This window comes from Stenella coeruleoalba (genome assembly GCF_951394435.1).
Source record: "Stenella coeruleoalba genome assembly, chromosome: 2".
NCBI lineage: Eukaryota > Metazoa > Chordata > Mammalia > Artiodactyla > Delphinidae > Stenella > Stenella coeruleoalba.
The window spans coordinates 59,058,780-59,081,618 of record NC_137147.1 but is presented as its reverse complement, the minus strand read 5'-3'; the positions used below and the strand labels follow the sequence as shown (position 1 = coordinate 59,081,618).

Genomic DNA, 22,839 nt, shown 5'->3' with positions numbered 1-22,839 from the left:
AGAAGAGTTTCTGGCACATGCTCAAGGGCTCATTAAATTAGCTATTATGGTTAAGTAGAAGTAGTAAGTTGGACACTAAATTTTATTTACTTTGGGTTCATTTGTGTGTGTGTGTGTGTGTGTGTGTGCATGTGCGTGTGTCCTGGCCTGGAAGCCCAATCACTATTTTAACAACTAACAATCAATTTAAAAATTTTTGAAACATAGTTCATTAGTTGGTGACTTCTTGTCTAATAAATGTAATACTTTATACTAGAAAGCTTGGTAAATAATATAGAGTCATAATATTTTTATTAATATTTACCTTTGATAATCTTATTTCTGTGATAAATTCTTATAGAAAATTCTTGAAACTTCTGTATTACTAGTACTGTATTAGACAAGGTGCTTTACAATTTGAGTTTATAATGTTAAATTCCACACTCAGGTACATTTTTTTCTTGCATGTGATGTTCTTACTGATATTTGCAGTATCAGTAAAATCAGTAAAATGGGAAGCAGTAATTGATTATTGATTATTTTATGACATATAGTAAAAGAAATAAAACACTTTTTGTTTTAAGGAAGTTAACAGCAGAGGAAAACTACCGGTTAGAGAAAGAGGAGAAACTTTCCAAAGCAGATGAAAAGATCAGCCATGCAGCTGAAGAGCTGGAGACCTATAGGTATTGAATATATTTTACCCCTTTCTTTTGAGGTGGGAAGAGTATCCAAAAGCCCAATACCAGAAAAAATAATAAAGCAACCAAAAAAACCCCACATATTTTTGATTCATTATTTTTCCCTTAGATGTCTTGCTATTATGCAATTACACAGAAAATATAGAAAGGAATCGCACTTTCAGTGTGTGCGATTTTAAATCTCTCACATTAGTTGGAGTTGAATATGAGCGATCCTATTTTATGTTAATGTTAAGAACTTTATGAATGTGATTAATTTTAAGGTCTTTCCTCTTTGGTTCACATGGGGAAGAATGTATATAATGTTAATCAATTTGAGAAGTATGCCATCAAAAGGAGAGTAAGCCTTAATTAAAGTTATGAAGAAGTGTTTATAAGACCGTAAGTCTGGTTTTTACCTTAGCTCAATCCTCACTGAGCTAAGGTAAAATAGTAGATATAATAAAAACCCAGAGAAAATAAGTGGCAAGATTCAACAGTATTCCAAATAGTTGTGATACTTCATTTTACATTGGGAAGAGTAAGCTTGAATTTTATCCAAAAGAAGGAATTGTCTTTTTAGTCTTATAAAGGTAATAAATAACAATTTATTTCTTATAGATCATTAATTTCCTAGAGTTCTATTAAGATTATATGAAGTCTGAATAAATCTCCCAATACTATGCTTCTTAAAAATAAAAATAAGCCAGTATACCATCTAATCTTTTCATGATCTTGATTTAGGTAAACCCAAGTAGTAGTACTCCTAAAGCTTAATTAATGTTGAAATTATATCAGGAAAAAATATACTTTAGAACCTCATAAAGGTGATTAACATGTGGAGTTCTAGAGTTACATGAAACAAAGCACTCTAGGTGTTTTAATTAATATTTTCAGTAGAGATAGTGTGTTCTATAATTTCTTAGTATATGTTAATAGTAGAATGATTATTTGTTCTTTATAGAAAGCGAGCCAAAGATCTAGAAGAAGAATTGGAGAGAACCATTCATTCTTATCAAGGACAGGTAGGTATGTGCGTGCATGTGTGTGTGCGTGTGTGTGTGTTTGTGTGTGTGAGTGACTTAAAACAGTTGTGATTTGTTTGAATTGGTATCTGTTTTGATGCAGGAGTATAGTTACTCTCTTAAGGTTTTGCACATGGCTGTGGAACATTTCTAGGTAGGCAGAGATTCTGGAACCAAAGATATTGTTTAAAGTTGCCATGTGAACTGATGCTGATTTGGGAATTTGGGTTGCATAAATAAATAAACATATATCAGCATTGGGGCCTTTGTTTAGTCTGGCTAGTTGTCTCTTAATTGGCACCTCCTATTGTAGTTGATAATTGTGTAAAATAGAAATGTTACTAGACAAAAATTTTAGTTGTCTTTACATTCAGTTTTTGTTTAAAAGTATAATAGAGTAGATCATATGTATATGAAAATTTGCTTTAAAATGTTAGTTGCTGACTTTTTAGAGATGCTTGAGTTATTTTTGAGTTTATGAGTTGCGTACTAAATCATAGTGGTAGGTGTGAATGTTTTTTACTGAAAAAAATTGTTGTCAGTACTATTTTAATGACTTTCTTTTTCAGATTATTTCTCATGAGAAAAAAGCACATGATAATTGGGTAAGTATTAAATTTTCTTAGGCTTTTTCATCAAATTGTTCTTTTTCCTAATTTAAATGAGCAGTGTAAAAAGTACACTTTTAAAACTGAGAAAAAAGGTGGTGTTTAAAGAAATCAGTTTCTTTTAATTTCACCAGTAGTGAAATTATGTTCCTTATGAACATACTTTGTTATGATACAGTTATTCACAAAATCTGACCTTTCCTTCTCCGCTTTCAGCACATTGCTTCTTTGCAAGGAGCTTATACTCTTTGGGGGAGGTGAGGTAGTGTTCATGGACTTGTTTCAGGCACTGGATTGTCAACTAATTACTTGTGGACAAATTACTTAAAATTCTCTGGGCCTGTTTACTCATCTGTAAAACAATGGGACTGTACTAAGTGATAATCTAGAGCCCCTCCTAATTCTAAAAATTATACAATTCAGGTATCTGATTCTCATTGTTGAATTACTTGTTACACATTAAGAAAAAGACCATCATGAGAAATGACATGTCAGTGCTCCAGAGGAACTGTATGAGGAAGTGATAAGCATGTAGATTTTGGCTAGTGATCAGGATGATCCCTCTAAAATGAAGAACTATTGTTAATAGCTGGCCTTTGGAAGACTTGTCCCTTGCAGTCTTCAAGGGGAAGCAGTTTGCACAGTGGGTGAATATGGGGTCTGGAGTCAACCTGTCTTGGTTGATATTCTGACTCTATCATCTACCACCAGTTTCCTTACCTAAAGACAGAGATATCATTAGTACCTATTTCATAGAGTTATTGTGATGGTTAAATAAGATAATTCTGTTAGCCAGGTACCTGACATATAGTAAGCACTCAGTAGATATTAACTGTTAAATTATCACTGTTGTTATACTGAAGCTTGGAAAGTATTTTTGTTTTTAGGCATGGATGTTTCTTGGAATGGAGATTTCAACTTACAGTGAGAGATTATATGTGTTGAATATAAAGGTCCTTCCCAATTTTGAGATTTTTGTATGCTTCTGTATTGAGTGGTCAAGTGAAGATTTGTTTTTGAATTAATAAGCTGGGCTTGGAAATGAATTTAGTCTTCTTCACCACTCCTCACCTTTTTTTTTAAAATTTTATTTATTTATTTTTGGCTGTGTTGGGTCTTCATTGCTGCACACAGGCTTTCTCTAGTTGCGGCGAGCGGGGGCTGCTCTTCATTGCGGTACGCAGGCTTCTCATTGCAGTGGCTTCTCTCATTGTGGAGCACGGGCTCTAGGCGCATGGGCTTCAATAGTTGCGGCATGCAGGCTCAGTAGTTGTGGCTCACGGGCTCTAGAGCACAGGCTCAGTAGTTGTGGCACACGAGCTTAGTTGCTCTGTGGCATGTGGGATCTTCCCGGACCAGGGATCGAACCCGTGTCCCCTGCATTGGCAGATTCTCAGCCACTGCGCCACCGGGGAAGCCCTCTCACCAGTTTCTAAATACTCAGATGCAAATTACTTTTTCAACATGGAGAGGAACTGATGTTTATTAATATCTCCTATGTTCTAGGCACTGCACTTAAAGGCATTTTACATATATTACTCATTCAATCCACACTGTAACTCTGTAAAATAGGTATTATTATTCAGGTCTTACTGGTGAGGAAATAGCCCAAGGTCACATGATTAGAGAGGGAAGATTGGAAATTGAAAAATTGACCTTTCAGATTCATAAGTCTTGTACTTTTTCTTTTCAATACATTGAATCTCTTGTTTAGTAAATAATGACATTGACTTTAAATTAAAACATGCAGAAAATATGCCCTTCATGTCTCAAATTGAAAAGATATTTTTCAGATTTTATAAAAATAATATATACTTATTGAACAAAAGTTCATACCATGTAGAAAAGTACAAAGAAGTAATCAGCAGTATTACTTTAATTTATTCCATACTTTTTTGATACATTTAGACATAAAGCACATATATATGTTTAAGAAAACAAAATCATATATTAACGTTTTATACCCTGCTTTCTTAATGTATCACAGATATTTTTTATGAATGTTTTATAATTTATATAAACCTTTCTCATTTTATAAACTTTTAGTTTGTTTCCACTATTTTACTGTTATAAATAATTTCATAATTTCAGATGTTACTTTCTCTATTGAGCATTTCTTTGCTCCATCCTGTTAGATTTAATCTTTTCTTCCTTCAAACTGTCATAGTACTTTGCTTTTTTGTATCCCGTGGCAGGTACTATGGTCATTTATATTTGTCCTTACCACAGATTTAAGCTTATAGGGACTGTTTCGTTTTCCATAACACCTGTTCCTAATAGAATCTTTTTTGCATATTGTAAATATTTAATATCTGAATACAAATGTTTTGGAATACAGTGCAGTTATTCACTGTAATTACAGTTTTTGCTAACCTTTGGGTATAAACTTTTCAAGTATGAATCATTGCCATCAGTTTATTTTTATATTTCTCTGTTGTAGGTATATCTTTAATATATACGATACTATAATCAGAGTAGAACTTACTTTTGACTTAACTATGCATTTTTTTTGCCATATGCTGAATAGTAAATATGTTACACTATAGACAACATTTAGAAATGATTTTAGTTCTGCATTATTAAAAGTGAAATGAATTGGCATTTTGTTAACTAAAATTGTTATGGTGTAGTATTCTTTTTTGTTAGTACAAAATTGATTATATAATTATATATCAGAAAAAGATTTACACATGGAATCTTTTTGATATTGAGTGCTAAAATGTGGTTAAGCTACATTTTTGGTGAATATTTGCCCAGTTAAAGTCAATTCTCAGGTGCAGTTCACCATTTTAAGTGAACACATTTGATAATATAGTTCTTTTTACTTGTAAAAAGTTACAGACTGAGTTAATTTATCTACCTTTTTGTGATCGTTACATTTGCTCTAGTGGATTGCATTAATCTGGCAGGTCTGATGTTCCACACCCTGTTGCTTGTAATCTGGAGAGTTCACAGAATAACTGGGAAACATGCAGTATTCTATACAAGCTTAATTTTGCCCACAACTATTTGGGTATATTGCATGTTCTTGGTGTAAGTGTAAGCTTTTTTTTCTAAAACATATATACTCTGATTTTTATTAAATGTAAGTGTCTCTAAGCAAATGTAAAAGACTAAAGGCATGTATCTATACAGTGCTGTGTACTTAATAAACACACAGCATGCTTTGATTATATTCAGCCATTTAAAAAAATGGCCTTTACCAGCTCTGAAACTGTTTTAGACCTTTATAGGTTCACAGAATTATAGTGATTTCTTTCCAGAGACGGTTACTTTGTTTCCATAGCCAATGCGGCCATGCATAATGATCCTGAGTCTCAATTCCTAAGCTTGGGTCCTGTTACATTGCTCTTGTCATTTTATTTGGATATTTACAGCACCAAATAATGCTAATCCTTGACTTCACATCTAGCTAAAAGCATTTCTTGCAAGTACATGATTAAACTGCAGCCTTAGGCTCATGTCTTCTGGTTATATGAAACTCATTCCCTTTTAAAATAATTTTCTGAATTAGAATTTTTTTACATTGAGTTTACTGAAATGGATACTTAGTTACTTAAGTGACTGGGATATTTGTATGCCATTATTGAGATATTTATATATGCTTATCTTTCATTTTAAGTTTTCATAAATGTTTTTAAAGATATATTATTTTCCTTAAGTTGGCAGCTCGAACTACTGAAAGAAACCTCAATGATTTAAGGAAAGAAAATGCTCACAACAGACAAAAGTAAGTATCTTAGTGGGAATACTTTAAAAACTTTAGTTATGACTTTTATTCTTAGTTGTCATTTTAGTAATTAGTTAATACTTTTATAAGGATAAACAAGAAAGCTTTCAGTGAACCCAACGTATCTAGTGGTAAAGTATCTATTAGTTTTACTAGGAGTTACTAGATTTTTGTTTGAAACACTTGTCTTGGAGAGGTTACTCTAACAGAAGGAAACTTTTCACAGATTCTTTTGTAAAAAGTAACTTAAAAAAAATTTTTTTTTTTTAAACCAGTGTAGGTAGCAGGAGATTACCAGAGATGGAGATAGACAGGATGAATCTCTCTGATATAGTACCTCTCAGAGTATTAGCATCTTTTAATAAATAAGTGGATAGAATGTTTATTATTTCTCTTTTTCCCTGGTTTTATTGCATTGGGTGGCATTGCTTTACAATAACAAAATGAATAGGAGGATAAAAGGGTACAGTGTACAGTCGAAGGGAAGAGTAAACACATTTCTATGAAGATTGTGAAAGTCTTCCCATAGTGTTATAATTTCTTGACAGAATGTACTATTAACATTATCCAGTATTAATTTTAGTCTTCTTGTCTTTTCTACTCACAAATGAAAACTGAATGATTAAATGTTTCATTTCAGATCTGATGGTCAAGAACTAGAAATAAGATTCTTTTAAAATGTCATATTTTTCAGATAAAAAAATTTAGGAGTAAAATAGTAGGATGAGTTAATCAGATTCCAATTTTATGTTATGATTGGAATCATATGGATAACATAATGGAAAGCATATGGGACTCAGAGCTGGGAGCCCTGTGTTTTAATCCTGGTACTTTCATTTTGCATAAATCATTTAAACTGCTAGCTTCACTTTCCTTAGTTGTAAAATAATAGACTTGAACTGGTTGACCTTGGAGGACCCTTCAAGATCCTTCTAAAATTTGGATTCTGTGATATAATACTCTTTATACTCTGTTTTTGAAGAAACAAAACAATTCCAAGCCTCAACAAAACATCACTATTACTAGGCAAAAAGGAACCTGTTACCCCAAAATAAATAGTGGGGGATATGGAAAGGTATTTTGGTCAGAATAATTTTAAAGGATCTGTTTCTCTCATGTAGATATTGAGATAGTGAAGAGTAGCTTGTACTTAATAGTGGCAGTTTCTTGAAATGTGGGTGCTTTTCTTGGATGAGTAACTTAGAGATGTTTGTTCTTTATTTGCAGGTTAACTGAAACAGAGTTTAAATTTGAACTTTTAGAAAAAGATCCTTACGCACTTGATGTTCCAAATACAGCATTTGGCAGAGGTAGTTTTTTTTTTTTAATCCCTCATTTAAAATGCATATATTTTTATACATATTGCATATATAGTTTATATTAGTGTGAATTAACACTGCTAATAAATATTTTAGATTTTGGAGCTAAGGTTCTAATCTGAGTTCTCTCATGGTCTCCCAATTTTCTGAGTTTTGTTCTCTCACAATAATGTAAATAATGGCTGCCTCCTTTTCTCAGTGGCATTTGGTAAGATAAAGTATGTTTAGTACCTTGAGCTCCTTGAGAAGCAAAGTGCTTTGTACATAGTAAGGTACTCATTAGTTATTTTTTTGGAGAATGAATAAGGATTGCTTAAATGGAATAGCATTGTGACTGTTTATATATTAACTATTCTTTGGAATTTGCTTGAATTATAAAAATAAGAATTAAAACAACTGGTTTTAAATTATTTAAAAGTATTCATTAAAAAGTTGGGAAAACCTTAATAATATGAGTTTTGATTGCTTTAATTATCCCTAAAAGAAACAGTTCTTTAGAAGATGTATTTAATATTTCTGTCCATTCATTAATGAGTTAGCATCTTTATGATCTCATACTATTCCAAATAGTTAAAATTTTTCCAAATAATTTTGGTTGAATGGGAATTAAGCTTCTAGGGCAGTGAAAACAAACTTATTTTTATATAGGTAGATTCCCCTTTTAATAACTGTTGAAAAGTTATAAAAATCACTTTTGAGAGTCCAGTTTCATTAAAATGAAAGTATTTCTACATTAAAAAATAGAAGATTGTTATGGATTTCAAATAGGAACAAAATCTGGAGTGGGGGGAATTATTCAGAAGGAATTTTTATCTGAATCTAAAGCAAAAAAGTCTCAGGGTAAATAATGCTTTGATCTTTTGTTGTAACTATATTTGAATATTATATAAGCTACATAATAAAATTTAACATGTTTGGAAAAGTGTTACTTTGGTGGCATTTAAGTTTGTTTGTTTTTTGATGTTGTTGATTTTTGATCTTTGAAAGTATAACCATTATTTGAGAATGGTGAAGTTTGTAAAATGATAAGGCTCTTCTTGGTTATATGGTTTATAGATAAAGTGATTTATTTAATGAATTATTTTATGTAAACTGAATTTTCACTGGTGATGAATCAAAAGTAATTCCTGATGTTTCAGAGTATTTTGTGGGTTTTTTTTTCCTACTTTTCAAAATGTGAGCTTTTCTCAAGTAATTCATGGCCCAACACAGCCTATCTGGGACTGGCCCTGATTTAAACAGAGCCCTTCCATGTTACAACCTTCACCAGCTTAAATATCTGGAAACATACTGCCATTAAAAACAAAACAAAACCAAACAAACTTCATGCCCCTGAAGTCCTCTTACTACTGTAAAATATGATGTCCTTTGCTTAATATTGTATGGTTATTCAAGTGTATTAGTTACCAAGGAGATGATGTTTTTATTGACTGAAGTGTCCATTTGGTAGATAGACTTTAAAAACAGAGGGTTCAATATTTAATTCTATCCCATATCAGCAAAACCCAAGGCATGGTTAGTATTTAAGACAGGGATTAAACTTAAATTGGCAATAGAATGACCCGAAGGTAATTGTTGAAATGGGATTCTAATCTGTAGTGTAGGTAATTGAAACTATGAATTTAAATATGCTGTTTTAATTATTCCAGAGCATTCCCCATATGGTCCCTCACCATTGGGTCGACCTTCACCTGAAATGAGAGCTTTTCTCTCCCCTCCAACTTTGTTGGAGGGTCCACTCAGACTCTCACCTTTGCTTCCAGGGGGAGGAGGAAGAGGTATATTGTTTAAACATCTTTATTACTCTAGATTTCTTCCTTACTTTATATTTTCATCTCAACTTATCTTTAAAATGATCTTTAAAATAAACCTTTGCAAAATACAGGCATTCCTTGCACTTATTCTGGGTTACTTTTGTTTGGAAAAGGAGCTCTGTGACATCTAATTTGAATATATTTTTCCCTTAGAAACACTGTTATAATGGATTACATTTTGTTCAAGGACTTGATATATATCTTTTAAAATCATATTTTAACTTCTTAAAAACTGTATTATACTATATATCACTTTATAAAGGATACATAAAATTGAATTTTAATGAAACATTATTGGAATATAGAATTTTAAAAATCTTTTTTACCTTATTATCATGATCTTTTTCATGGTAGAAAATCAACAAGTGAAAGATCCTTTTTTTTTAAAAAAAAACAAAAAACAAGGAATTCAGAAGTGCTCTCTTGAAGGCAGAGTTTTGATGGGAACCTAAAAGAGACCTAAATCATTTGTTAATACTTTGAGAAACTGACCCCAAATTGTCTGCTTTGTTACCTTCTTATGTGTTTTTGAGAATTTCCAGAGCCACTTCAAGCATTAGCTATTGATCTTTCTGCATTTACCTCATCAGCGCTTACCCTGATGTTACCTGTATATCTGGAGTTTTACTCTTTTGATCTCTCAACTATATTTTGTTTACTTTGTCAAGTTACTTTAAAATTTTCCCTTGAGTTGTAGCAAAATTCAAACCTATGTATTCCAAAATCAAGAGTCTTAGGTTTTTAGCACCAAATCTGTGTTTATATCATGTCATATTATACACACCAACATAAATGTAATTGAAACCAGTCACATGAAATAGCACTACCCTTACTATTTTTGATGCTTTCTGGTATTTTCTATTCAGTTCTATTCCATTTCATTAAAAAAGAATGCTAGTTAAGATTAAGTTAATTTCATGTACCACAATGGGTTGTAGCCAGCAGTCTGAAAAACAGTGCCCTAGAAATAAGGGTATATAATTGGCAAAACTGCAAATGTGAATCACTGGAAGTTGAATGACATAAGTCAAGGATTGCTTGTAGTCAACTGAATATTTGGAATAACAGTAAAAATTACCTTTGATTTCTCCTCTCCTATTTAAATTACTTTCCTTTCTTTTTAAATTACTTTCAAGATACAGTGTGGTTAGCATTTGCAAGTGTGTTTTACTATTCATTAGAAAAGCTACAGAAGTTTTAGGTAAGTTATCAGCAGGTCTTAAAAAGAGTTGTTTTGAACTAAAAGTTTCTGTGACCCACCAGAGAAGAATGACCTTTCCTTTCCTTCCTCTTGTTATCATTTTTTTTTTTGAAAGTTTGGATGAGATAGATGTTTGAATAAGGTTGAGTATAGGAAAATAATTTCTTTTTAGAGTAAATTGTATGTAACTTTTGGACTGAATGAAAAATCTTAACCTTTAGGGTTTTCATGTTTGCAGTTTTTCACCTGGTAGTCACTTGGCCTGTACTTTGTTCTCTGGAAGTAAACAATCAGGAGAAAGCCTTTGAATGTCTCCTTTAAAGATCTGTCCTTCACTCTAGACAAACAGCCTAATGGACTCTCGCACATGTCTCATTGATTTAATTTTCTGCTTTCCCAGCCTTTTTCTTCTAATGAACTGATTAGAAAGATGAACATGCTAGAAGGACTAAGGAAAAGTTGACGTTCTGATATAAAAGTCAGTTGGCCTCCTGACTCTACAAAAGGGAGTAGATAGGACAATTTTAAAGATTACTACATATTAAAAAAAAATGGTTATACTTACTTGTACAAGTTACCATGAAAAGGTCATATTAGTTTTAGTCTCTTTTTTTTTTTAAGATTTATATTTTATTTATTTTTTACATCTTTATTGGAATATAATTGCTTTACAGTGGTGTGTTAGTTTCTGCTTTAGTCTCTTCTTTTAAAGGAGGTACTGAAATGTGGGAAGCATTGTAGAAAGATTTCTATTAAAACAATTTTTTTAAAACTGTTTTTTGAACTCATTGCCCCCTCAATGACAGATGAAGTATTAATTTATTTTGTTATTTAATGTTAAAAATTTTTTAATATTTTTCATTTTAATTGAATATGGGTTATTAATTGAGGTACCATTCTTTCTGTGATCATAGGAAAGGAACTTTAAAATGATTCTCCTTCTTTATAAATGTTAGCATGTCAGTTTTTCTTATCCAAATGAGTGTTACCTTGTTCAAACTGTTTATTTCGACAGTGCTGTTGTTTTTGAAACTCTTGTTTTAGACTCGCCTTCAGAGTTGTGAGCTGTCTTTGAAGGTGAATTTGATATTTAGAAATTGCTAGAAGCCATTTAAAGCCAAATTTATTTGGCAGATATAAAGTTTGTAATCAGACTGGTTAAAATCATTTTGGGGCAGAAGTAGAGAGTCATGTTACAACATTAAGATCCAATTTTTTGAGTGGCTCTTAAGTTAATCTGAGTACATTTCTAAAAGTATTTCTAAAAAAATACTTCGAGGGCTTCCCTGGTGGTGCAGTGGTTGAGAATCCGCCTGCCTATGCAGGGGACACGGGTTCGTGCCCCGGTCCGGGAGGATCCCACATGCTGCAGAACGGTTGGGCCCGTGAGCCATGGCCGCTGAGCTTGTGCGTCCGGAGCCTGTGCTCTGCAGCGGGAGAGGCCACAACAGTGAGAGGCCCGCGTACCGCAAAAAAAAAAAAAAAAAAAAAAAAACTTCGAGTCATTTCAGAAATATTGAAATAGGTATATTAGCCTCTAAGATGACTGTTTTAAAGGCATCATGTGCTTTTTGACTATTGGCATATTAGTTTAAGCAACAAAAACCTGATTTTGTAATTATTATATCTGGTATAGACATCTCTTGCTTTGCAATTTACTTTCTACCCTTATTTTTCAGACTTAGTGGTTATAATTTTCAATTTAACCACTGATTTTATGTGTAAATAATGATGGTGATAACATTTAGAAATATTTTATAGGCAAGTGTTTGCTTATGTACATGACAATTATTTTTTCCTTTTTGTCTTAGAAATGGCTTTGGTAGGATAGAGTTACAGTTTAATGTGTCTTAGGGAAACTTTGTTGGAATCTGATTGTTTTTCCGTTTTAAAAAGGTCTGGATTTTATTTGATGGTGGATCTTGTAATACTTTTTTAGATAAAACATAGTTGTATTTTTCTTCTTTAATTAGGCTCAAGAGGCCCAGGGAATCCTCTGGACCATCAGATTACCAATGAAAGAGGAGAATCAAGCTCTGATAGGTTAACTGATCCTCATAGAGCATCATCTGACACTGGGTCCCTTTCACCTCCCTGGGAACAAGATCGTAGGATGATGATTCCTCCATCAGGTATGGAAAGAGTATGTTAGTATGTTTATTTGAAAGGCAAGCAGTATGTGCAACATACAGGAATGGAAGAAAAGAAGAGAACGTGTGTGCCCTGTCTTAAGAAAAGCCATGATATATATTAGAAAACAACAATACACACATTTCCAAATAGAATAATTAGGGATAATTGTTCACATCACAGAAGGCTGTCCTCTCTGCACCCCCCCCGCCCCCCCGCCGCCCCATGGAATGTCTTTATTGTTTTTGTTGCTCATAGAAGTGATACATGTTTATATTTATGTTAGAAAATCCAAACAATGGAGAAATGTATAATTAGGAAAGTGAAAAAAATCCCCCTCATCATCTTAAGCATGCCCTTCCCAGAATTTAGTTTTATATCTTTTAGGGAGTTCCTTTTTGGTATGCATTCATAAACCTAGGTATACCAATTCCTTCATCACTTCTGTGCAGTTATACTATTCACCTTCTTGTAATTGTCTTTTTTTTTTTAATTTTATTTATTTATTTTTGGCTGTGTTGGGTCTTCGTTTCTGTGCGAGGGCTTTCTCTAGTTGCGGCGAGCGGGGGCCACTCTTCACCGCGGTGCACGGGCCTTTCACTGTCATGGCCTCTCTTGTGTGGAGCACGAGCTCCAGACGCGCAGGCTCAGTAGTTGTGGCTCACGGGCCTAGTTGCTCCGCGGCATGTGGGATCTTCCCAGACCAGGGCTCGAACCCATGTCCCCTGTGTAGACAGGCAGATTGTCAACCACTGCGCCACCAGGGAAGCCTGTAATTGTCTTTTTACCTTGAACAGTATATCTTAGATTAATTGCCAAAATAAATATATTTACCAGAAGACTCACAGCAGAACATCCTGAAGTAAGGCAATAACTGCTGTTCTCCTGATAGAACTAAAATCTCCCCTACTTTCTCAAGGGATGTATTTTAAATTATTCAGCTTGCTAAACTTTTATTTATGCATAGTGTTTCACGGACAGACATGTTATGTAAAATGAACTATGCCTGCTTTGTATAAATTAGTTACAATTAAAAAAATATACTAGTTCAGATTGCTTCCTGAGGAGTTGGAGGTAAGAATACTGTGATAAAAAAACCTTTAATTGCAAGAATTAGCCTTTGCTTTGATAGTGTGTATGTTCTATGAAGTGGTACCTCCTTTGGTTTGATATCACTTTCCTCGGCTTGATATCACTCGAATATCAGCTTCATAAAGACAGAGATTTGTGTCACTTTAGTTCACTGCTGTATCTCCAGCACCTAGAACAATGCTGGACCTGTAGTACTTGCCCAGTAAATATTTGTTGAATGAATGAATACCCCAATAATTCACAGAAAGCTGAATATTTTTTCTCATTGTTTTTATATTTAGAAATATATATGCTGTGACTTAAAAACTTAAGAATCTGTTAGCAGGTGGCATAGAACATCCTTTTTTCAAGGACTTTTTCTTGAGTAACTTTCATTTTAAAGTTTAGCTGTGATAAAAATAAAGATTAATAAACTACAGCCCCTTTCTTAAGGAACTTGATTTCAGGATTTTGTTGGATATCATATTTCTGTATATCTTTGTAGAGGACATTCCTTTTGAGAATTTACAAGCTGTCAGTACCAAGAGTCCCTGTCACATGCTCTGCCTACCTCCCCAAGTATTATCCAGTGTAGTGATTCTCAAACTTGGCTTATCATCAGAAATAATCTAGGGAACTTCAAAAAAAAAAGCAAATACCTGGGTTTCACCTCATTACACCTTTTTTTTGGGTAAATTTTATTGAAGTATAGTTGATTTACAATGTTGATTTATATTACACCTTCTGAACATGAACTCTGGAGGTAAGCTCTGTATTTCTAAAAAACTCCCTAGGAGGTTCTGAGGATAAGAACCACTAATCTATTCAGTGCCCTTACTAAATGGAGAAGGGCATTGAGTCCCTGAAGAGATTAGCTAACAATCTTAGGTTAAAACAGCCAGGTGAGGAGCTGAGACTAGAGCTCAAATAGTAGTGACTGTTATCCATAAAATTGGAACAAATTTTACATGTCCTTTAAAAACTGCCTGAAACCTGTAATTTTTCAGACATTTCGGTGTTGTCCCAGGTCTCAGTCTCTTCATTTTGTTTCCAGTTTTTTTCCCTTCTTTTTTCAGTTGAATAATTTCTTTTGATCTGTCTTCAGGTTTAGTGACTCTTCCCTCTGTCACTTCCAGTCTGCTGTTAAGCCCATCCAGTACAATTTTATTTTAGATATTGTATTTTTCAGTTCTAGAATTTCCTTTTTTTTTTAAGTTTTGATTCTTTGCTGAAATTTCTTACTTTTTAAAAATCACTATAAGTATTTTTTTAAACCCCAATATCTGCTTTAAAGTCCTTGTATGGTCATTCTAACATCAAGGTCATCTTGAGGATGGCCTCTATTAATTGTATTTTCCCTTTAAGAATGGGTCACATTTTTCTGTTTCTTTGTATATTAATTTTGGATTGTATTATAGACATTGTGGAGGTTCAGGATTCTACCGTATTTCTCTGAAGACTGTTGTTTGTTTTGTGTTACAAGACAATTAAGTTGGTGAAACTGTAGACTTATTCTCTCCTGTGGTGGGTAGCAGCTCAAATATCAGTTCAGTTTTTAGCCTTTGCTGAGAACTGCTTAAGTTTGCCTCACATGTGTGTGGTTCAGGGGCAGCAATAGACTTGGGCAGAAAACTCAGAATTTTAGGTTCCACTTCTCTGGCTCTCATGAGCTCTGTCCTTTGGTTTTTCAAGCCAGAAAGTTCTGTGAATTTTGACTGCTCTGTGCTATAGTTTGACTGTGGTCTGCTTTCAGGCTAAACTATAAAGGAAAACTCACCCCATATGGGTCCCTTCTTTCAAGTTCCCACTCCTTTCCCAAATCTGCCTACTTTTGTTCATGGTCCTGAGTCTTCAGCTATTTATTTCATTATTTTTAAATTTTTTGATTTTTTCCAGTTTTATTGAGATACATAATTGACACACAGCACTGTGTAAGTTTACGGTGTACCGCACAATGTGTTGCCTTACACACATCGTGAAATGATTACCTACCATAATAAGTTTAGTGACATCCATCATCTCATATAGATACAAAATAAAAGAAAAAAAGTTTGGGAATTCCCTGGCAGTCCAGTGGTTAGGACTCGGTGGTTTCATTCCCGGGGCCTGGGTTTGATCCCTGGTCAGGGAACTAAGATACCACAAGCCCCGTGACTCAGCCAAAAAAAAGGAAAACATTTTTTTTTCCCTTGTGATGGGAACTCTTAGTATTTATTGTCTTAACAGTTTTCCTATGTATCATACAGCAGTGTTAACTACGGTCATCATGTTGTACATTACATCCCTAGTACTTATTTATTTTATGACTGGTGGTTTGTACCTTTTGATCCCCTTCACCCAGTTTCCCTTCTCTCTCCCCCCACCTCTGGTAACCACAAATCGAATCTCTTTTTCTATGAGTTTGGTTTTTGGTTTTTCAGATTCCACATGTAAGTGTGATCATGCAGGATTTGTATTTCACGTAGCATAATGCCCTCAAGGTCCATTCATGTTTTCACATATGGCAAGATTTCCTTCTTTTTTATGGCTGAATAATATTCCATTGTTTGTATGTGTATATACATTTTCTTTATCCATTCATCCATCAATGAATTCTTCGGTTGTTTCCATGTCTTGGCTATTGTAAATAATGCTGCAGTGAATATGGGGATGCAGATATCTTTTCAAGTTAGTGTTTTTGGGTTTTTTTGGGATAAATACCCAGAAGTGGAATTCCTGGATCATATGGTAGTTCTATTTTTAATTTTTTGAGGAACTTTGATACTGTTTTCTATAGTAACTACACTTCAGGTAGTTATTTTTTGTAAATTGTCTGGACTTATTATATGTAGGAGGGTTAGTCTGTTATGAGCTTACTCTGCCATGCTAGAAATGGAACCTGGTATCCATTATTTTCAGAGTCTAACTGAAAATTCAAAATTGTGAGCTTCTGAATCTGCCATGCTAGAAGTGGAACCTGGTATCCATTATTTTCAAAGTCTAACTGAAAATTCAAAATCGTGAGCTTCTGAATTAACGTCTTCATAGAAGAGATATATATCCATTCGATAGAGAGTGTTTCCAAATAATGTAACTGATCCATTTGGTTTAACACAGGGGCACCTGTGCCAGTGCTAATCTTAATGAAATAGGATAACTCTACAGAAAGAGCAAAGGAATTTTAGAGACTGTCCTATACTTTACGAATGAGTGGGGTTAAATGACTCCAAAGATTCTACTTGAATTGGAGCAATGCTGATAAATGTATTTAGCTATTAGCCCTGTTTTCACCTAGAGTAAAATTATAAAAATATTCTGTGTTTGCCCTCAGTACATCCCTATTTCATCTAAATAGTCACTGAACAGGTTTCTGGGTTGATTCTTTTATTTTGTATTACTCTTAGCTAATTGGTAAATTAGAACACTGAATAAGGAAGGAGGAGACCTAGGTTTTTATCATAACACTGATATTAATTTTTTGTATAATCTTGAGTTTTTCATTTTACCTGTCACTGTTTTCTCAGCTCTAAAATGTGGACTTGCATAAAATAAGAGATGGCAGTAATCTAATCTCCCCCTACGTACATTTTATATTATGTTGAATTATCAGGACTCATGAAGAGTCCTGCTTTCTAGTAATAATTGTGTCTTTAAGATTTTTCTTAAATTTTAAAATATTTTAGTTTAAAACACTTGTGTTAAAAAATAATGACAACGAGAATAACTAAATTTCTGAATGATGTGGCCTCCGTAGTTGTTTCAGATTTTCTGTAATTTAGTCCTATTAAGCATACTTTGTAAAATTCATATATTCCCTTAACATGTTAGTACCTGGCCAAAATTAAAAAAAAATTTCTTTACTTAAGATGAGTAAGCAGAAATAATTTTAAATGATTCTATAATTCCAAGGAATCATTTGTTTTTGCACTGTTAAATACTTCGGGGTGGGGGGAATGTTCTTACCTTATATAGTCAAAAAAGATATACTCTAACTTGTCTTTTTCCTGTATATTATATTTCAGATATTTTTATTACTTAGAAGTTTTGTTAACAGTATAGATCTAGTTTCTTCAAGTAATCAACATTTTATTTTCACTATTTTTAGCTGCAAATCAATCTTTTAATAGACCAATATAGGTTTTAATCATCTTTTCTTCCAGAATTCTGCAGTGTAATGTATATGTTCATCTAACATTCTTTTATGTGTTTATAATTTAGACTGCATGTTGTAGAGCAAGAATGGTTCAGCTGAAAAAGTATTTGGACTGGAAATTAAGAAATTTGGTTTCTAATCTTCACTCTTTTTAATCGTTTTATGTGTTTTGAAACTTGTTTTATCTCTTTGGACCTCAGTCCTTATATACAGTGAGAGAGATGAACTGAGTGAGCTGTGTAATCTGTTTATCTGAGTAGTAGAAAATTTAGTTAGGTAGGGCTTCCCTGGTGGCACAGTGGTTGAGAGTCCGCCTGCCGATGCAGGGGACACGGGTTCGTGCCCCGGTCTGGGAAGATCCCACATGCCGCGGAGCGGCTAGGCCTGTGAGCCATGGCTGCTGAGCCTGCGCGTGCTCTGCAACGGGAGAGGCCACAATGGTGAGAGGCCCGCGTACCGAAAAAAAAAAAAAAAAAAAAGAAAATTTAGTTAGGTATTAATGGTTAATGCTGAATTTGTTAGATAATGTTCAATCTAGTTGGTAGACCAAATAGCGTATTGTAATATACAATGTTAGTAAAACCAAAGACTATTTACACATTCTTTTCTAAACCTAATTGATGAACATACCTTTTTCAGTTCTTAAAAACTTCTTATTGGGAGAGTTCCTGTTCTAGGTCAAGCTACAATTTAATCAAATTGGTAAATGTTGACACCAGTAAGCAGTGATAAGTTATGTTAATACCTAGAGCAACCACCAAAAAAATCCTCAAAAATCATCAGATAAATCATCATCAGAATAGACATGCTTTTCAAGCCCCAAGGGAACATTTCCCAAGATTGATCATATCCTGTGCCATGAAACAAACATTAACAAATTCAAAAGAATTGAAATCATATAGTGTGTTCTCTGACATTGGTGGAATCAAGCTAGAAATGAACTAGAAATGAACTAGAAATGATATATGCAATAATTTGAATAGATCTCAAGGGCATTATGTTGACTAAAAAAAAAAGTCTCAGAAGGTCACATATTATATGATTTCATGTATATAACATCCTTGAAATGACAAAATCATAGAACTAGAAAACAGATTAGTGGATGCCATGAGTTAGGGATGGAAGGGGGAGGAGAGTGGATGTGACTAAAGGGTAGCATGGAGAGATCTTTTTGGTAATGGAATAGTTCTGTATCTTGAGTGTGGTGGTGGTTTCACAAATCTACACGTGATAAAATGGCAAGAACTATACACGTTAGTCATAGGACCAATGTTAGTTTCCTGGTTATTATATTGCTCTATATTTGTGAAAGATGTAAACATTTGGGGAAACTGGGTAAAGGGTATGCAGGAACTTTCTGTATTATTTTTGCAGCTCTCTGGGAATCTTTGTTTTAAAATCAAAAGTTAAAAAAAACCCTTCTTATCTGGATACAATACACATATAGTAAAGTGCAGGTGTTTTAAAGCATATTAACCTGATGATTATTTTACAGTTTGAGCACACCTATAAACCAGCATTCAGATTAAGGGACAGTTTTCTGATTATTTTTATTCATCTTATGAATTTAGATAGAAATCTTTACAATTAAAGCAGAAAAAAGTTCTTGATAAATAATATAAATAGGTTAATATTCACATATCATAAGTAATCAGAATTAGAATTTTAACAGGAAAATGTTCTGGAAATAACAAGCCCATTATAAATTCTTAATAAATATTGGACTGCAACAAAAATTTAATCAGTGTGACTTACCTTGCTCAGTGTTTCATTCTGTAAGAAGTGGAACTTTATTCTGTGCGGTTCTCATCCTGTTGAAGTTCAGGAGTAGAAAAGCAAACACATGAAAGTGCTTTTTAAAACCTCTCTTTGAATCACAGTAGCTAACATTTGATTGGCAAAGCAAGTCACATGACAGAATTTGGAACCATTGGGCAGGATATATATTCTACCTCTTAAGAACAGGGATACAAGGAAGGGTGAAGAATTGAGGTCATGAATGCAGTCTACCCAGAGGGGTTATACTTTTATAATGTGTTTTCACTTATTATATAACTATCTTTTTAAAAATATATTGGGGTAACATAATTTCTTAGATTTTAAAATTACCTTTTGGAAGAAAGGAATATATGATTTTTCTGTTTAGTTCCACTTAAGTAATTGCCTTGTTTTCTTTGTACTTGCTCTTATTTACAAAGCTGTGCATAGTAAGCAATCTTGAAGAGTAATAATTTAAGCAAGTTTTTAGAAAGTCTTAAAATACGATCTCTTAACTCCCATATTTAGTAGTTACTAATACATTTTAAGAGGCATGCATATCAAAATATTCTTATGCTTTTTATAAACTGTAATTAGTAACTATGTTTCAACAATACTAGTAACAAATAATTCAAATAAGAAAAGTAATGCTAGAATTTAAAGGATAGTTTTTTGACTGTCAGGGTATGAATCTGCAGGATTCTTGGCTTTTAGTTTTTTAACTGATTCTTGAGAATTATATCTACAAATAATATGTAGTGCAGGTATTAATCAGTAATATATTCATGAATCTAACAAGAAAGATAGTAATTGTGTCTAAGTTCATGTAAATACTTTATTTTGTTAGAATTTTAAGTTAAAAAAAAAGTAAGAAAACCACAGATACTTTAATGAAAAAAGTTTCAGTTTTTATCATTTTTTCACCCTTTGGTATTCTTGACCTCTCAGTGCCCCTCTTGATCTTTCAGTACTCTGACTTCAGTGTCCTTCTGTTCCTCTATCTAGCCTCACAGCCTCCTTTTCTAGGAATAGAGAAGTAATAGAGAAGAATGAGAATCTTAATTCTCAGCAGATCTTGTGCTACTTAATGTAGAGAGATATGCATTAAAGGTGAATTATGTCATTTCCCCTCCTTGTACTTTTTTTTTAATAAATAAATTTATTTATTTTTGGCTGCATTGGGTCTTCATTGTTGCATGTGGGCTTTCTCTAGTTGTGCCCAGCGGGGGCTGCTGTTCGTTGCAGTGCGTGGCCTTCTCATTGCGGTGGCTTTTCTTGTTGAGGAGCACAGGCTCTAGCCGCATAGGCTTCAGTAGTTGTGGCACGCGGGCTCAGTAGTTGTGGCGTACGGGCTTAGTTGCTCTGCGGCATGTGGTATCTTCCTGGTCCAGGGATTGAACCCGTGTCCCCTGCATTGGCAGGCGGATTCTTAACCACTGCGCCACCAGGGAAGTCCCTGCATCAAGTTTCTTGATATGCAAGATCATTAACTTGGGATAGGAGAGGAGGGGATTGTCAGAGATTTGGAGGGAGAAAAAGGTACAGAGTAGCCATTTAGGAGAGTGAAGCTGCTTAAATGTCAGTGAAATGTGGTATGATTACAGAGCAATGTTGAATATCTACTTGAAGCTTATGGTCCTAGATTTGAAAGAGACTAGCCAATACTATGTTTTAATATAGTTTATAATCATAAAAAATTTAATTTATCATTACAGTTACTTTGGGGTGCTTACTTTGTGCCAGATGTTATGTTAAGTGCTTTATATTAATCATTTGAAGAATCTTAAGAGTGTTATTCCCATTTTACAGATTAAGAAACAAAAACATAGATAATATAGCAAAATACTGTATATCACCTCCCAGAATTTACATATTAATGTTTGTTTCATATATATATATATATATATATATATATATGTGTGTGTGTGTGTGTGTGTGTGTGTAGCTGTGTGTGTGTGTGTGTGAGAGAGAGAGAGGGAGGGAGAAGGGGAGAGAGAGAATGGGTACATAAAACATAAAAATAAATAGCACACTATATCAGTTGAAGTCTATTCTGTTTCCTTTCCGAAGGTCATTACGTTCCTTCTTTCCCAGAGGCAACCACTCATGAGTTTAATGTGTGTAAAGTTACAGTCTATATATGATTTTTTTAAAAGTATTTTTCTATTTTATCAAGTTTTTATCAGCATATATTCTTGAATTCTTTCCATTTTAATATAAAGTTTATTATTTTAATTGCTGTATAAATAAATATATGAATATACCACAATATATTTATCCAGTCTTATCTAATCTCCTCTGATGAACATATACGGTGTTTCCAGTGTTTCACCATTACTAACAATGCTGCAATTAACACTTTTTGTTTTACACATGTGTTCTTTAGAGATGAGTCCAGTTAATGAAATTGCTGGGAAGTAAGATATGTGTAGTTTCGGTTTTAATAAATGTTGCCCTTTGGCCTCAAGAGTAGTTATGTGTGAAGAATTTGAGAGTAGCTATTTCTTTAATACCTGATGTAAAACTTTTTTGAATATTTCCAGCCACATGAGTTAAAAGTTTTCTCATTTTTCTTCCTTTGATTATTTTTTGTAGTTCTTTTATTATTAGTAAGCTTGAGCCTCTTTTCGTATTTATTGATCATTTGTATTTCCTCCTGTAAATTGCCTGATCCATTTCCCTCTTGCTTAATAGGAATTCTTAGTATCCTTTGGATACTAATCTTTTATATTTTGCAAATATTTTCTTAGTTTATTATTATGTATGTTATTGTTATACATCAAAAAACAAGTTTTCAAATTTTGTTATAGGTAAGTTAATTTATTTTTATGGAATTTTTGTTTTCTTTAAGACTTATCTTTAGATTAAAAATATATTCTCTGTTTTCTTCTAAATATTTAAAATTTTGTTTTGATTTTTAAGCCTTTAGTCTGGATTTTATTTTTGTTTTAATGTTTAGTTGGAGAGTTATTTTTTTCCCCATTGGATAGACAGTTGTTTTAATACTGTATATTGGTATATCAATTTGAAATATCACTTTTATCTTAAATGTCCATATTTGCATAGGTCTGTTTCTTAGACATTTTCTCTGTACCATCGGTCTCTTTATTCCAGAGCCATAACCTGTCCATATCAATGCTTTTATCAACTACTTCCTGGAAATTTTGCTTTCCATTCCTTTTAAATTCCTTAATCATTAGATTAAACTATTTCTTCACATTCTATGTGAAGGTGCTTATTGTACTTGATTAGCAAACAGTATTGAATTAAAAAAAATTCAAACCCTTTATCCATCTTTATAATTCTCTTCTCAACCATGCTGATGTTCTTGTTATGTGATAGACCCCCAAATTATTAAACAGTTACCCAAGGAACTATTGCAATCCAAGACT

General features: G+C 33.2%; 1 protein-coding gene across 6 annotated transcripts in view; it reads left to right on the top strand.

The window, feature by feature from the left end:
- MIA2 (MIA SH3 domain ER export factor 2) overlaps positions 1 to 22,839 on the top strand; it is an 89,968-nt gene that overhangs the window by 56,822 nt on the left and 10,307 nt on the right. For all 6 annotated transcript variants that reach the window (XM_079906372.1, XM_079906373.1, XM_079906374.1 and 3 more), the window contains 7 exons: positions 564 to 665; positions 1,624 to 1,684; positions 2,254 to 2,289; positions 5,955 to 6,022; positions 7,250 to 7,332; positions 8,991 to 9,119; positions 12,330 to 12,488. In XM_079906372.1, coding sequence (XP_079762498.1) covers positions 564 to 665; positions 1,624 to 1,684; positions 2,254 to 2,289; positions 5,955 to 6,022; positions 7,250 to 7,332; positions 8,991 to 9,119; positions 12,330 to 12,488 — 638 coding nt within the window. The remainder of the gene's footprint in view (positions 1 to 563; positions 666 to 1,623; positions 1,685 to 2,253; positions 2,290 to 5,954; positions 6,023 to 7,249; positions 7,333 to 8,990; positions 9,120 to 12,329; positions 12,489 to 22,839) is intronic.